Below are 15,300 nucleotides of genomic sequence, written 5' to 3' on the forward strand. Positions count from 1 at the left end.
ATTAGTCATTTAAAATCACAAGCGCATAGGCACAACCACACAGTCACCCCTTTACCATATGTGGGGTGTGAGCCACCCTGGTTGTGAGGACGGGTGATCGGGTGGTTGGCCAAGTCAACCATTTGAAATGCAACCGCGTGACTCAAAGGCAAAACGTTTAAGCGCTTCGTTTGCCTTTGCCTTTGATATGTGACCATTTGAATGACGGGTTGATGTTGCTGCTGCTGGTGCCTCAGTTGCTGCAATAACAAGAGGCAAGCCACCCAGGAGTGGAAGATGTGCCCTCAAGGGAAATGCAATGTGCATTTTACAGTTTGGTAAGCGCACAGTTTAAGAAACATTGGGACTACAGTGAAACAAAACAAATAAATTTTACTAAATGTATATGAAATTTATTTGTTATTTATTGTTATTGGTGTTAAGCGTAAAAATAATAAATGTATTGTTGGTGGTAAATCATAGTATCTATACAAATACATATACGCATACATATATAAGTATGTAGTTATATATACATCGTTACTTAGCATAATGTAGAATTTTTGCTTACCTATGTCTATCTTTAAAACAAATATAGCGTCGTACTAACTTAAACATTATGGTTAAAAACTAAACTCAAGATAATCCGAATCATTGCCTTTATCGGACGTGGTCGCAAACTCTAGCTTAATTAAGACACAGGAGATCGTTGAGGCGTTTACGTTGACGGCCCACAGCCGCCGTGCGATCATGTCAAATGCGGCGGCGCCGTGGCCGTTGGACCAGCGATTGTCTTGCCGGAAAAGAAACGATTGCCGGTCTGTGTGGTAAAGAGCAGCGTGTCCACGGAAGGCAACATTTGATTGGAGTGCATAAACACCGGCATATTCACCACCGAAACTGTTGTCGGACCGTTGGCAATCCCATTCGCATTCCCATTTCCCGTGCTCGTACAACTTGTCAGCTTGCCCTGCGCATTTAGCGTAAAAGCAGGCAGATAATAGTTGGCGGTACGTCCAGTGTGCACATGCGCTGATGTGGAGCTAGAGGTGGTGTTGTTGGTGCTGGAAACCGCTGCCAGTTCCATAGATGCAGGCGAAGAAAACGGTGATGACTCAAGCGAGGGACAGGCTAAGCGATTGCCATTTGTAGGCTTATGGGGCACTGTAAAATATAAAAAATAAAAATTTAACAATATATACTATCGAAAAGGCTTGGCAATTTTACTTACAGTACTCTTCGTCAGGTAGCAGCTCGTCGGGTAATTCGTTTTTAATTTGGAAATGCAGGGCGGCGGCTGCCTCAGAGGAGATGGCGTTATCCGAGGTGCCCATATCAGTACTGACAACAGGCGCATCATACAGTCCGCACTCTTCCATCTCAAGCGCCTGCTCCATGATCAAATCCTCGGCCGAGGTCAGACTGAGACCATGCAAGTCCAGAAACTGACCCTGCGACTGTGGCTCCTTCTTAATTTGTGGCATTGCAACAGGCACGGGAGTAAGTGGAGGTGGCTTTTGCTGTAGCTGCTTGGGTGCCAGCTGCTTGCGCTCTCGCTTTGCTTTCGTTTGTTTCGGTGGCGTTGGCGTTGGCGGAGGTGGCAGCGGTGACACCACAACATTTAACAGCTTCCGTTCCGGCTGTGGTGACGGATGCACCTGCTGAAGTGCCGTGCCCGCTGGCAATGTGATGCCCAAGGCGGCTAAAGTTGCCTGTTGGGGCTGCTTCTTTTTTCGCGTCTGCTTCGCGGATGCTGCTGGCGAATTTGTGGCGGGCGCTTTGGCTACTTCGCTATTGGACTTTGATTCCGCTTCGTTTGATGCCAATGGATCCTCTGATGCTGCTGATGATGATGAAGCTGCTGTAGCTGCTGCTGCTGCGGCAGCTGCCGCCTTCTGTGCCTTGGTTGTGGTGGATTTCTTGGAGCAGTAGGAGGGAATGTTCTCGAGATGCTCGCCCGTCTTGTGATCCACTTTGTGGCGACGACGCGTGTGTTTCAGCCAATTGGGAAAGTTGGTAAAGTCGCGCGGACAATAGTTGCATTTAAAGGGTCTCATGCCCGTATGGATATTTGAATGCTGCTTGAGCTTCGAGTTGCTAATGAAACTCTTATCGCACACGGTACAAGCAAATGGACGCTGCTCAAGATGCACCAGATTGTGCACCTTCAGGCACCGTTCGGTTTTGTACATTTTTCCGCATTTCTCACAGCGATACGATCGGGTCTGGGCATGGTACTTCTGATGACGCTGCAGATGCGATCGTTCCTGAAATCGTTTCTGGCATTCCGGGCATTCGTACGGCTTCTCCGAGGAGTGGATGCGTGCGTGATGTGTTAGATTGATTTTCTGCACAAACTTCTGGCCACAGATATCACATTGGTACTTCTTATTGTCGCTGTGTATCTTGCGGTGCATCCACATGCTGCCCAGCTTTAAACTGCAAATATCAAACCGTTAGAGATTGCAGTGAGTGGTCACAATGTGTAGACTTACCATTTGCCGCAATCCGGACACTTCTTCCAGGTATCCTTACGCACCTCACTGCGATGCGTCTTCAAATGCTTCTTGAGTCCCGCCAGCAACTCAAACTCCCGCTGGCACTCGGAGCAGTTGTAGGTAATGCGAAGTCGATGTGCTGCCGCCTTGTGTGTGCTCACCAGTTGCGGATTGTCCAGCACCAGACCGTTGCAGTCAAGGCACTTGTAAAGAGGCGGCGGCGGCGACTCAAGCTCCAACGATGATTTCCCATTATTCTCCAGCGGCGCTGCCGGTGGTGGCATATTATTCGGCATCTGCTGCGGCTGCTGGAAGATGGTAAACGCCGGTGGCAAGTGATCCGTCTCACAATGCTCCACTTTGGTCAGCACATGAGGTTTTGGAAGCTGCGACGGGGATGCCTTCTCTTCACCCGGTTCCTCCTTGAATACTTTCAGACGGACTGCTGTTGCCGCTGGCAGACGAGGCTTTCGTTGTGTCTGGGACATTTGCAGCTGCATTTGCTCCGGTGACGGCAGCTTCACTGGCGTTGTTGTTATCTTCTTAAACGGTGAATTGGTAAACGCATTTGGCGGCTCCGGACGTAGAAAGGTAACATTGAACTCCGAATTGTGATTGTCACTGGAGCTGCCATTTGATAGATTCGCCACGACGGCTGCACTGGTGCCGGGACTTGCACTGGGACTGGGAGCAGACAACTCATCACGGCACACATCAGCTGATAAATTAAGTTCGGTGTTGTTCTGAGCGCTCTCATCGAGTACGCGCCAAAAGTCTGTGGACGAGAGGCTATTCCCGTTGATGAAGCTCGCCGAGCTAATTGTCACACAGGCCGACAGATCGATGTCCAGGGATTCATCTTTTATGCTCGATATGGAATCGAAATTGTTAATACGCAGCAAGGAACTGAGAATCTCATCGTGGGCCGCTTTGGTTGGAGTACTCGCGTTAGCCGCATAGTCGCCGCCATATATTTTAGGCGGCAATTTCTTGCTTGGCGCCTCTTCTTTCATTCTCTTGGATTTGCCTTTACACTCCATTCGCAACTGCGACACGTAAAGGTTATGCGGTCGGCGTTTCTCAATTGCTGGCTTTCGCACAGCTAATATTCATACACTGGTTAATAGTTTGCAGTCACAGCACTGTTTATTTGTACATTTCGCTTGATTTCGCACGGTAAAACACTTAAATATTGCACAAAAACACCGAAAATATTGTGAAATGCGCTTTGTTTTTGTCACGCTATGAATTCTCAAGTCGCCATTTTGACAAACAGTGTTGTAAGACGCGACGCCGTTGTAACTCAGAGTTGCTCAAACAAAACTTATCGATTGGCATAACATTTCGATAGATTATTACCCTACAACGATACGGTCACACCAGTATTTAACTAGTGTTACCACAAAAATTGTATGCCACAAATACAAAAATGGCGTCTGAACAAGACGAAAACGTTGTGATAGAAAATTCAGGTAAAAATATATTTAAAAACTTAACAATGATTAGATTCAAGTACGCTGTGAACTTTAAATCATATGGGTTATTAGTTACATTATTACATAGCGAGAAAACTAAAAGCAGTCACTGAGTAGACAGTACATGCAAAAACGTGAACATCACGCGGCATTCTGAAAACCCACCACATTGTACAAACGGCGAGACACACGCATACATATACATATACAAATATATGTAAACTGTTACATACGCGTTTAACGTATCTTAAATAGTATTAATTATTTATTGTATTGTATTTTTTAGTGCGCCGCACACGCTCCGGCCGACCGGTGGCAGCAGCAGCTGCAACGCCAGCGCGAACAACTCGTCGCACTTCCAAGCGGCAAGCACAGGTCAGTATCACACACACACAAATAAAGAATATACAATATTCCTTTTGATTTGCATTTGATGAAAAACGAGCAATCTTCATGTGAATGTGGCGTTGTTCCATTCGCATATGATGGCGCCTCTACAGGGCACCAATGATTCTCTGCAAGGGCCAACTGATGCATCAGAACCAGAGCGAAAGAGAGAGCGCGCTGTTATCAGACAATAGTTAATTTGTAATTAATTTTTATCTTACAGTTGAGTGATCCCGAGGAGGAAAACGAGTTACAAGTCAACAATATTGAAGCAGCCATGGTGCAGGCAGATGAGGATGAGCATATGGTGCAGACGGAGGTGGTCAATCCTGCTGTCGTTGTTGAGGGTCAGTACGATGAAGTGGAGCAACTGCAGGAGCATCTAGATGACGATGTGGATATGTTAGCCACCACAGAAACAACTGGCGGTGTTGATGAAAAGAGTTCCTCATTTCCATTTGGTGCCGTGGCGGAACAACATTCGGAAACCAGTGATGATATCAAAGAAAGTCGAACTGATGGTGATGGTGTAGATACCTCACTATTGGCCTCATTGGCTGGAGATAATGCCAACAGTTTGCCATCTGTGGGTGGCAATGATGAAGCAGACATCAATAAAAAATCTGACTTTGAGTCTAATGTCGTGGATGCACTTCAGCCACAGGACAGCAAACTCAATTCATCTGAGGATTCCAGCTCGCATCATGCCATTGCAGAGAGCTTGGCCGATGACATGGACACCAGCAATGCAACAATTGTGAATACAGAAATCATTTCAGAGGATGAATTGCCTCCTCCAAGCAAACCAGAGATCAACGATGCCGAAGAGGTTTCCGATGAGGAATTACCAGCTCCACAACGTGCTGAACTGCCGGCAGATGCTGAAGTAATCTCCGAGGATGAATTGCCCACTCACAACAACAATAACAATGTTAGCGATGGGAAGGTTGGTATCAAACGTAAGGCTGGCAAGGATGTCGATGTATCGCCGACTAAAGTAGACGACGAGCTGCAGAATAGCAATGAAACAAGCACGAAAGTGAACTCTGCCGAACAATATAATCCCGGCAGTCCGACCACAGAGAGCAACGATGCGCCGCCTTCAGAGAAGCGAGCGAGAGTTGATGAAGGTGAGAAATAAATGTAAAATAAGTGATACATTAAATAATATATATATTTTTAAAGCCGATGGCGAGCAGAAAGACAAGGAAAAGGAGAAGGAGAACAAAAAGGATAAGGAGCGTGACAAGGAAAAGGATAAGGATAGGGAGAAAGATAAAGAGCGCAAAAAGCTGCCCGATCTGGACAAATACTGGCGTGTCGTCAAAGACGATGCCACCGACTTCACCGGCTGGACATATTTACTCCAATACGTGGACAGCGAGGTGAGTGCAATAGCTATCCAAAGGTGTACCTTACATTTATAGTTGAATTCTATTTTAGTCTGATGCGGAGGCGGCACGCGAAGCTTACGACACATTCCTGTCGCATTATCCCTACTGCTATGGTTACTGGCGGAAGTACGCCGACTATGAGAAGCGCAAGGGCATCAAGGCCAACTGCTATAAGGTGAGTACTCCACACAATTCCATGCAATTAAACATTTTTGCTATTCTTTGTTTTACGCTTACTCTTACTATTACGACAATTTGATATTCCATATTTGTTATAATGATATTTATTATAACTAAATAAACTACATTCAATAAAAGCAACGTTTACAAAACAGAACAAAATATGCGCTACAACAAAATGAAAAAACCAACAGAAATATAAAAAATAAACACATCTGATACTTATCCCTTGTCACTAGACCGTGTCAGTGTGTGTAGATCAGGGACACGCTTGAGTAGTTTATTGGATGGCCAATGAGGTGGCTTAAGTAGCCCTAAATGGTATGAGGGAAACATCTACACAACAGTGTAACTTGTAAGTTCGATATTGTAAATGAATTGTTATGAAAGTGGAATAACGTATGTCTTTATATCATATATTATAAATATAATATTTCTTCTTTCATTCAATCTAAACGTTACGATATCGAATTTACACTGGAATTTTTGAAAAACTCGGGGCCCTATTTACTCAAATGCACATCGAAGTTTTTTTTATTAATATTTGTAAAGGCATTATAAGGGAAAAATTGAAATTAGTTTTTTTTTAGTCTTATCAATGATTAAGGAATTCAGAGCACGCCCGTTTTCAACGTTTTTTAAAAATAACTTCGCTTTGTAAGTGTCTTTTATTTAAATAGTTTTACTTAAAAATTGTAATTTTCGTGGTAGAATCCATAATTTAATTTTTCAATGTGGGAAAGCACAAATGGACGCAGTTATTGGTCTTATTGCGGAAAGTATTATCTACAACGTTAGTTGTAAAAACAGTTTCCATTAAAAGAGAGTCCCACGATTTCGACTAGTCGTTTGTTTGTCGTTTGCCAACTTCTCAGATCTACTTCGCATGTTATCGTTATCGTTCTCACCACAACTCCTTCGACTCCTTCAACACATTCTCGTGAAGTACGTAAGTAAGTACAAATGGCGTTTTAATGAAATTTTTAAGTCTCTCTGTGTGTTAAAAAATAATGAAATAAACTCAAACAAAAAACGTGTGTTATTTTCTGTGTATATGTTAACTATGTACGTATTTTATGTATTCCTAGTTACGTAAGCTATTAAGTTAATTGCTAAGTTGACAAAACATCGACACACAATCACCAAACAAGATCAGCAGCAAGCTAGTTAGATTCTAATGAAAAATAAGTATGGAACCTGCTGAAATTTTTTCAAATTTTTTTTAAAAACATTTCTATTTCTTCTCTACGATCAACAATCAAATCCCGAAACCGAATCAAAAACTTTGTTAAACAAAAAATGAATAAAATAAAAAAAAACAACAACAAATAGGTATTTGAGCGTGGCCTAGAAGCAATACCTTTATCGGTGGATCTGTGGATACACTACCTGATGCACATCAAGTCAAATCATGGGGACGACGAGCAGTTCATACGCAGTCAATATGAACGAGCTGTCCAGGCCTGTGGTCTCGAGTTTCGTTCCGACAAACTCTGGGATGCCTACATACGCTGGGAGAACGAATCCAAGCGTTATCAGCGCGTTGTCCAGATATACGACCGTCTGCTCACCATACCCACCCAAGGCTACAATGGCCATTTTGACAAGTGAGTTCATATCGGAGTTGTGCATATAAGCATTATCATTTTCACTTTAGCTAGCATTGGAAAAAGACAGTGCTATTTAAGTCCAATTTTGCAAGCATTGAAAAAACTAATGCTAATTTAAAATAAATGAAAACACTTATTTTTTGACATTAAATAATTATATAAAAAACTTTATAACTATATAATTTTTTTAGTTTTAAGTGTTATTTCTTTTAAATTTCAGTAATAATAAGAAATAAATTTATTAGCACTTTCTTTTTTCAATGCTTTCGAATTGGTCATTTCATTAGCTCTACTACTACTTCTCTACTTTATTCATTGATATTGAAATTAGATTTTTGTTAGGCCTTTTTTTATTTCGAATAATATGACATAAAAGTGAATTGGATCCGACGCTGGATAATATACAGACTAATTTTAAGTTAACGTACTTTAATTATGTTTACTCATTTGCAGTTTCCAGGACGTGATAAATCAGCATGCAGTTACCGCCACAATTGGTAATGAGGAGCTTGTACGCTTGCGTAAGGATTGGCACGACCGTCAGCAGAGCAAATCATCGAAGTCCTCGTCTAAAAGTCGACGTGACAGCAGCAGCTCTAAGGAAGCTAAAAGTGATCGAGAACGTGATCGTGAACGCGACGAAAAGCAAAAGGATGATGCAAAAGAAACTCACGATACAAGTGCCGAGGAATCGGCTAATATTACCGATCTGACTGGAAATGAATCATCGCCCTCCACCGTCGTCGCCTCAAAGACGCCGCAGATTGACTTTAGTGATATTGGCACGCTTACCGAGGAGGAGATAGCTGGCATTAAGGAGAAGGTCATCTCAGCGCGCCGCAAGGTGCACAAGTCAACTGTGGCTGCGGTGACGGCACGCTGGTCTTTCGAAGAGGGCATCAAGCGTCCTTATTTCCATGTGAAACCTTTGGAGCGTGCTCAGCTCAAGAACTGGAAGGATTATCTGGACTTTGAGATTGAAAAGGGTGATCGTGAACGAATCCTGGTGCTCTTTGAACGTTGTCTAATCGCCTGCGCCTTGTACGACGACTTTTGGCTTAAGATGCTACGCTATCTGGAATCGTTGGGTGAGGAATCTCCAGATGTTTTGGATATAACTCGCGATGTCTATCGTCGTGCCTGTCGCATTCATCATGCGGATAAGCCCAGCTTACACTTGATGTGGGCTGCTTTCGAGGAACTGCAGATGAACTTTGATGGCGCCGCTGAAGTCCTGGAGCGCATTGAACAACGCTGTCCCAATCTATTACAAATTGCCTATCGTCGCATCAACGTTGAACGTCGTCGTGGCGCCCTGGACAAGTGCCGTGAGCTCTACAAGCATTATATTGAGAACAGCAAGAACAAAGCCATCGCTGGCAGTTTGTCCATCAAGTACGCTCGATTTCTTAACAAGATCTGTAATAATCTCGATGCTGGCCTGATGGCGTTACAACAGGCGCTAGAACGTGATCCGGCCAACACACGTGTTGCACTCCAAATGATTGATCTGTGCTTGCAACGACCGCAAGTTGTGGAGCTCGAGGTTGTCCAGATTATGGACAAGTTCATGGCACGCGCTGACATCGAACCAGATCAGAAAGTGTTGTTTGCCCAGCGGAAAGTCGAGTTTCTCGAGGACTTTGGCAGCACGGCCAGAGGATTGCAGGATGCACAGCGTGCGCTCCAACAGGCACTCAGCAAGGCCAACGAAGCGCAAAAGAAAGGGTATGTGCAACCAGATAAATATATATAGATATTTTGTATACCCATTCCTTATACATATGCTTGATCAGGACAACAAGCTTAGTCGTTATGGCCATATTTAAAGCGAACTTGTCTTTTATATATCCTGAAAAAAATTTTATTATCTTTTAACCGTCATAGCCATGGTTCCAAGTAACTGGTAACCCTTTAAATTTGAAAATTTGAAAAAAAAAAACTGAAATATAACCCTTTACCAAAATAGTTATTTCATGACTTACCGGAACCGAAACCGTAACCTATATATGTTTCGGTTTTATTCCCTGCTTCAATCTATTTGGATAATGCTTTAAAACTAAGCAGTTTTACAAAGAATTCATAGCTTTAGGTAGAATTGGACATATTTGATTTTATTCAAATTACAAGCAATGGCAGAATCAGCAGTGATAAAGACGACGACGCCGATGCCCAAACTTATAGAATGAATAATATGTAATGCAGGGCATCTCCACAGTATCGTAGGTTATATAAACATCATCCTTGTGATCCACATAAAGGATTCTCATATAAATGTGGCCTGAAAATATTTACGAAAACAAAATGTTTGATTTGTACACCAAAGCTCATTATCAAGAATTATTAAATAATTTCGATTCTTACAGTAATATTTACAACTGCGAGCACAGTGCTGAGCAGAGAGACTAGAAATACACACGCAGAGAACCACTTCATTTTGATTGAAATAATTTGTTGAACTGAACAAATAACTAAGGAATTTCCTTATCAAACAGACAGAGCTCTGAGACTAAAATTTTGAATTACGATTAGGGAGTACCCACAGATGCACCTAGTTCACATAATGCTTATCAATGACAATTGCCAAATATAATTAAATAATATGCCAATATGTTTGTTGATAGTCCCACTGCTTTATTATGTTCGGAATTAAATATTTTTTATATGTATTCTGGAAACTTGAACAGTTTTGTGGTAATCCCAAATTAATCAAAATAATTTGAGCAATGTTTTTTTTCGTATTACTATGCATTAGTCATCGTTCAAAATCATAACTAAGCCATCATGGTAATAACTCTGCATTACTGTCTATTCGCTGTCTTTTTTCCCCTTATCACTTTTTCAAAACAAATAGATTTGGGAGAACTTGATACACAGTTAGGATTTTCATCACTGCTTGTGATAAGCAAAATAATATTGTTTATTATCTTTTGTAATAATTAAACAAAACACATATAAATAAATTTCATTTATATCTTTACTTATATAGTTTGCATACATAAATTTATACATACATCATTACCAGCTTAAACTTTACTATGTAATTACATCAATTATACTTTAATATACCCTAAGACTCTTAGATACTATATCTTGTATTTTCATTAAGGCTGAAGCGTCAGTGGTATCTTCTTCTCCCATTGGTCCGATGAAATTTAGGCTTCAATTTTTTTGAAACATGCTATTAGACTAAGCAGTTTCACAAACAGTTCATGGCTTTGGGTATAGTCCGACATATCTGATTGTACACGAAACACAAGCTATGACAGAATCAGCAGTGATGAAGATGACGACGATGCCGATGCCCACACTTATAGAATGTATAATATGTAGAGCAGGGCATCTCCGTTGTATCGTAGGTTGAATATGAATTATTAATGCATCCGTTGCATTCCGGTATATAAACCTCATCTTCGTGGTCTATATAAATTGTTCGCCAACCATTGCAACCTAAAGAGATATAGACAAGTAAATTGTTAATATAATTCAATTATTTATAGAATTATTAAATAACTTTGATTCTTACAGTAAGATTTACAACTGCGAGCCTTCACAGCGCTGAACAGAGCGATTAGCAATACAAATGCTGAGATCCACTTCATTCTGATTGAAATAATTTGTTGGACTGAATAACTGAACAAGCAGTACACAGCTTAAATAGCTTGCTCTCTTATCAGAAACACAGGCGGGCAATACCCAAAAATTTTAGTTAATAATGTTATTTCAACATTTTTCTGTTCTACATAATACGGACTTAAATAATTTTCCCAAAATATTATTCTGGAAATATTATCAAGTCTTTGGTAAATTTAAAATATTTCAAATAATTTATAGCATTTGTTTCTTTTTTATTATTATTTCGATGAAGTGTAGACTTCAATCCAGGGAATAGCACTGGAACCAAAACTAAACGTTTCATTTTTAATACCAGATCTGAGACCGTAACCAAAATAAATTCTCTTCCAAGAACCGAACACCGAAACGTTATGCCGGTACGGTTAAAGAGTTGACCAACTTCAAACTGTCATAACTTGATCAAAACTGAACCGATTTTCAAGCGGAATTCATTTTGGTCTTGATTTGGCCATTAAATTCATTTTGCATTCAAATTTTATTAAATTCTAAGAAAAAAATATTTATCTCTAGATTCTACTAGATATTGATTTCGATGCTAAGGGTCCCCCCTTTGAAATTTTGGAAATACAAAATTTTTAATCTCAAGTTTTCACTTTTAATCAACTCCCTATATCGCAATTAGTATAAAACAACACTTTAAACTTGATTCTGAGACCTTTAATTTTTTTGTAAAAATCATGCCAAATTGAACAAAAATTTGGACTTGTAAAGTGGCTAAATCCGAAGTCTGACCAACTTCAAACTGTCATAACTTGGTCGAGTCTGAACCGATTTTCAAGCGTAACGTAATTTTTATAATGGCTTGTCCTCCTAATTCATTCTGCATTCAAATATTTGAAAATTCGTTAAAAAAAATTTGCCCTATTTATTTCGATGTCAAAATTCAAAATTGATTTGTTGTACCGTTACGTACCGGTACTGATACCGGAACCGAAAGAACTAGTTTGATTAAAACAGGACAAATTCTTTTGAAAGTCTGCAAGATTCTGCAAGGGCTTAAAAACTTTCCTACTTTTCTCTTTTAATATATAATTTTGTACCTTCAGCAGTGACGGCAGTCCCTCTCGCAAGGCATCGACCAACAGCAAGGATGGAGCCGCTCTCCCCAGTGGCTCGGCAGCACCAGCAGCTGGCTACAACAATGGCAATGCGGCAGCCGCTAATGCAAACTACAACTACAACTCGGCTAACTCAGGGGCATATTATGGTCAACCAAGTGGAGGAGCCGCCTATCCGCCACAGCAGCAGCAACAACAACAGCAGCAGCAATCCTATGACTCTTACTATAATCAGTGGGGTGGTTATGGCTCTGGTGGCGCCAGCACTGGCACCAATTACAATTATGGCCAATGGAGCGGTTATGGTAACTACTATTAGACAGTTGGGGCAAGCAAACCCTAGATTTTCGCCTTTGTCAACCCCAGCACCGTTAAATTAGTGAATAACATAAAGATATTTGTAATTTTATATTGAATTCTTATTATAAATAATTTAAAAAAAAAAAAGAAATATGTAGCATATACGTATGTGAATATAAAGTGCAACAGCCACGCCCACACGCAACCTCAATGTAGACGGCAGGCAGCCGCAAAGCCACAAATACAAATTATATACAATAAAGGATATTAATTTAATCGTTACACTGTAATTATTCATTGTGTGTGTGTGTGAGAGTTTGTTTAATTTGTTGTCAATTACATTTGAATGTTCACAAACGTGTCTAGAGCTGAAAGAAAACAAATGTACAAAGTGTGGGGAAGAGATGTGGATAGGATTAGAGACATGGCCTATACCAGGCAACCTCGCCTCCATTGCAGCCAGTCACAAGAAGGGGCTCTTTGGGGCTAAACTTGGCGCAGAGCACCACATCCTGGTGCTCAATAATGTTGGCCAGTTCCACCAGCTGTCGCGGACTATGCTTAACCTGATCGAGCATTTGCTGGCTGGGATAATCGCTACAGTCCGCCTGGTAACCCAGCAAACGAACACCGTTGGCATAAGGCGAGCAGATGATGCGGCCATCGGCTGAGAAACCCGGCTCCTTTATAAAGCCCGGCTTGTTGTTGGTCTCGGAGGCATAGTAGAGTAGCTTCTTTGCATTCACCAGTATGGTATGCGCACCAATCTCTCCCGCTGAGGCAACTGCTGCCGCCGAAATGTTACTCAACGGTCGCATCCGCAAACGTGGTCCAAACTCTAGGCTGACGGTGGTGTCACTGCTGCTGCTGCTGCTTCCATTGCTGCTACTACTGCTGCTGCTGCTGCTTCGACTGGTGTTTGTGTCGGCTGTGTTTGCAGCTTCTGCCGGAGCAATGCGCTGATCGGCTCCCAGTCCAGCGCGAGTACGCGCCGATCCACTTAACAGACGATTGGCCAACGACGATCTCAATGGCAAGACACCGCTGCTGATGGCGTACACAAAGTTGTAGCCGCTGACATGATTGTTGGAGTTACGTGCCCGGCTCTGGCGTATGGCCCGCTCCTGCACAGTCACCTCCGCCGCCCAGATGTCCGGTATGAAACTATCGGATCCAGCAACCGGCGCTCCGCCATTAACTCGGACCGTATTAGCTCGCATAAATCGACGTAGCATTGGACGTGCGGGTGATCGCGTCTCGGGCGTCTCAGTTGGTTCAGTCTCACTGGGTTGCGGCAGTAGAGTGCGCTTTTTCTTGGACAATGGTTCGTCCTCGTCGCCGGTCTCATCGTCGTCTGTTTGTTCAGGCTCCTCGTTAATATCGTGTATACATGTCCATTCGCTCTGCTCATCGCAGCTCACATTGCGCGTGAGCATGCAACGGCACTGTGGATGAATCTGTAGGGTCATTATCATTTCAGCATCATTCTGATCCGGAAAATCGGTGACCAACTCCACACGATTCTTTTTCTGTCGTTTCGAGAACACATGATCGTATTTAGCTGCTTGGGGTATATACTGTTCGCCCAACTGCATGAGTCTGTAGATTCCAGGCTATCAATGGTAAAACAAACGTTAGTTATAATTGTTGTTATACTCTATTCCCACTAACCCTAAATCCACACAGATCTTTGTGTAATGTGGTCAGGTCCAAGTGATGTACAATCATAATGTAACCGCTGCTTGTGCAAAAAACAAGCTTATCGCCCGCTGGAGAGATGCGACAGCGCATCAATCCACTGGCATGGAAGACACGCTGTGAGATTAATCCCTGCTCTGTCTGCGATTTGATGTCCCAGGTGAATATGCTGCCATCAAAGCCAGAGGTAACAAGCAGTTTGTCCTTTGATGAGTACTCAATGTTCTTCACCCAATTGGAATGGCCGTGCAGGACGCGCAGCTTCTGTTTCATATTGCGCAGATCCCACAAGGCCACGGTAAAGTCATCGGAGCCCGTGGCAAACAGACGATCGTCAAAGAATCTAAAATGCATATGTTACCTTGTAATTAATGTTAATACCAAGACCTTGCCACTTACTTGATGCAATTAACGCTATCGGTGTGTGCGTCGGGAACCTTGAAGATTTCTTTTTGTGTGATTGCATCAAAAACTAGGACACACTTGCGTTGAGTGGCGGCCACCACGATGTTGCCATCAGCATTGAATTCCAGATTAAATATAGCCCCGGTATCCAGTCCAGCCCTGCCAGGCTTGCAATTGGAATGGTAACTGTTGAACATGCCCATGGAACTATAAATGCGACGCATCACAAAATTCTCGTCGCCCGTATGTCGGTGCTGATGCAGCCAGCAGCTCTCTCGCCGTCTCAGATACTGCTCCATAGTGTGCACTGTCCGTAATATCTTCCTGCTCCTTACAGAATCTATTTGTGCCTTGTGTATATAAAATTTTTACAGTTTTCTAGAGAACTAAATCCCTGATTGTAGGTCATTTAGTTCCGTGAATAGATCACAAAACTGTTTGTTCAGGAACAATCCCAATCATTTCGTTGGTTGATTTGAATTTCCATCACATCTCGCCAGATTAATGTATTAAAATTTGAATAAAATAAAAATAAATTTTCGTTTAATAAATATGAAATTCATAATTTTATCAAAAGTCAGTAAAATCTTTGATAACAGATATAAAAATTAAAGGCCTACATTAAATTCTGTTTCGTTTATCAAAAATTGAACCGCTACAATTGAACTACAGTTTGGTTC

At 41.9% G+C, this 15,300-nt stretch overlaps 3 protein-coding genes and 1 long non-coding RNA gene across 5 annotated transcripts; 1 reads left to right on the forward strand and 3 right to left on the reverse strand.

The window, feature by feature from the left end:
* Positions 1–380: 380 nt before the first annotated feature.
* Positions 381–3,745, reverse strand: LOC117791691 (serendipity locus protein H-1). Its single transcript, XM_034631509.1, has 3 exons — positions 2,475–3,745; positions 1,211–2,418; positions 381–1,143 (listed from the first exon to the last, which is right to left on the reverse strand). The coding sequence occupies exons 1-3, from the start codon at positions 3,515–3,517 to the stop codon at positions 728–730; spliced, it is 2,667 nt and encodes an 888-aa protein (XP_034487400.1). The 5' UTR covers positions 3,518–3,745; the 3' UTR covers positions 381–727.
* Positions 3,746–3,865: 120 nt separating this feature from the next.
* Positions 3,866–12,790, forward strand: LOC117789781 (pre-mRNA-processing factor 39). 2 transcript variants are annotated; one of them, XM_034628914.1, is made up of 8 exons: positions 3,866–3,949; positions 4,239–4,327; positions 4,563–5,469; positions 5,525–5,724; positions 5,783–5,908; positions 7,246–7,520; positions 7,977–9,251; positions 12,206–12,790. In XM_034628914.1, exons 1-8 carry the CDS (start codon positions 3,907–3,909, stop codon positions 12,534–12,536), a joined length of 3,246 nt encoding a protein of 1,081 aa, XP_034484805.1. In that variant the 5' UTR covers positions 3,866–3,906; the 3' UTR covers positions 12,537–12,790. The 2 variants fall into 2 exon arrangements, with proteins under 2 accessions (XP_034484805.1, XP_034484806.1); XM_034628915.1 differs by having other exon boundaries at positions 12,209–12,790.
* LOC117789784 lies at positions 10,539–11,106 on the reverse strand. The gene is made up of 2 exons (XR_004617931.1): positions 11,050–11,106; positions 10,539–10,973 (listed from the first exon to the last, which is right to left on the reverse strand). It is a non-coding gene; the product is annotated as an uncharacterized LOC117789784 (long non-coding RNA).
* On the reverse strand, positions 12,785–14,919 carry LOC117789783 (DDB1- and CUL4-associated factor 10 homolog). The gene is made up of 3 exons (XM_034628916.1): positions 14,615–14,919; positions 14,189–14,558; positions 12,785–14,130 (listed from the first exon to the last, which is right to left on the reverse strand). Exons 1-3 carry the CDS (start codon positions 14,917–14,919, stop codon positions 12,934–12,936), a joined length of 1,872 nt encoding a protein of 623 aa, XP_034484807.1. The 3' UTR covers positions 12,785–12,933.
* Positions 14,920–15,300: the final 381 nt, after the last annotated feature.

Source organism: Drosophila innubila (genome assembly GCF_004354385.1).
Source record: "Drosophila innubila isolate TH190305 chromosome 3R unlocalized genomic scaffold, UK_Dinn_1.0 2_E_3R, whole genome shotgun sequence".
Classification (NCBI taxonomy): domain Eukaryota; kingdom Metazoa; phylum Arthropoda; class Insecta; order Diptera; family Drosophilidae; genus Drosophila; species Drosophila innubila.

Excerpts from the sequence above, each read along its gene's own strand:
- LOC117789783 (XM_034628916.1), bottom strand. The coding sequence starts at position 14,919 with ATGGAGCAGTATCTGAGACGGCGAGAGAGCTGCTGGCTGCATCAGCAC. Across the intron at positions 14,559-14,614 it reads GATAGCGTTAATTGCATCAA|ATTCTTTGACGATCGTCTGT; the intron begins GTAAGTGGCAAG and ends TATGCATTTTAG. Across the intron at positions 14,131-14,188 it reads AAGATCTGTGTGGATTTAGG|CCTGGAATCTACAGACTCAT; the intron begins GTTAGTGGGAAT and ends TACCATTGATAG.
- LOC117789781 (XM_034628914.1), top strand. The coding sequence starts at position 3,907 with ATGGCGTCTGAACAAGACGAAAACGTTGTGATAGAAAATTCAG. Across the intron at positions 3,950-4,238 it reads CGTTGTGATAGAAAATTCAG|TGCGCCGCACACGCTCCGGC; the intron begins GTAAAAATATAT and ends TGTATTTTTTAG. Across the intron at positions 4,328-4,562 it reads CTTCCAAGCGGCAAGCACAG|TTGAGTGATCCCGAGGAGGA; the intron begins GTCAGTATCACA and ends TTTATCTTACAG.
- LOC117791691 (XM_034631509.1), bottom strand. The coding sequence starts at position 3,517 with ATGGAGTGTAAAGGCAAATCCAAGAGAATGAAAGAAGAGGCGCCAAGC. Across the intron at positions 2,419-2,474 it reads TGTCCGGATTGCGGCAAATG|TTTAAAGCTGGGCAGCATGT; the intron begins GTAAGTCTACAC and ends TGATATTTGCAG. Across the intron at positions 1,144-1,210 it reads GCTACCTGACGAAGAGTACT|TGCCCCATAAGCCTACAAAT; the intron begins GTAAGTAAAATT and ends TATATTTTACAG.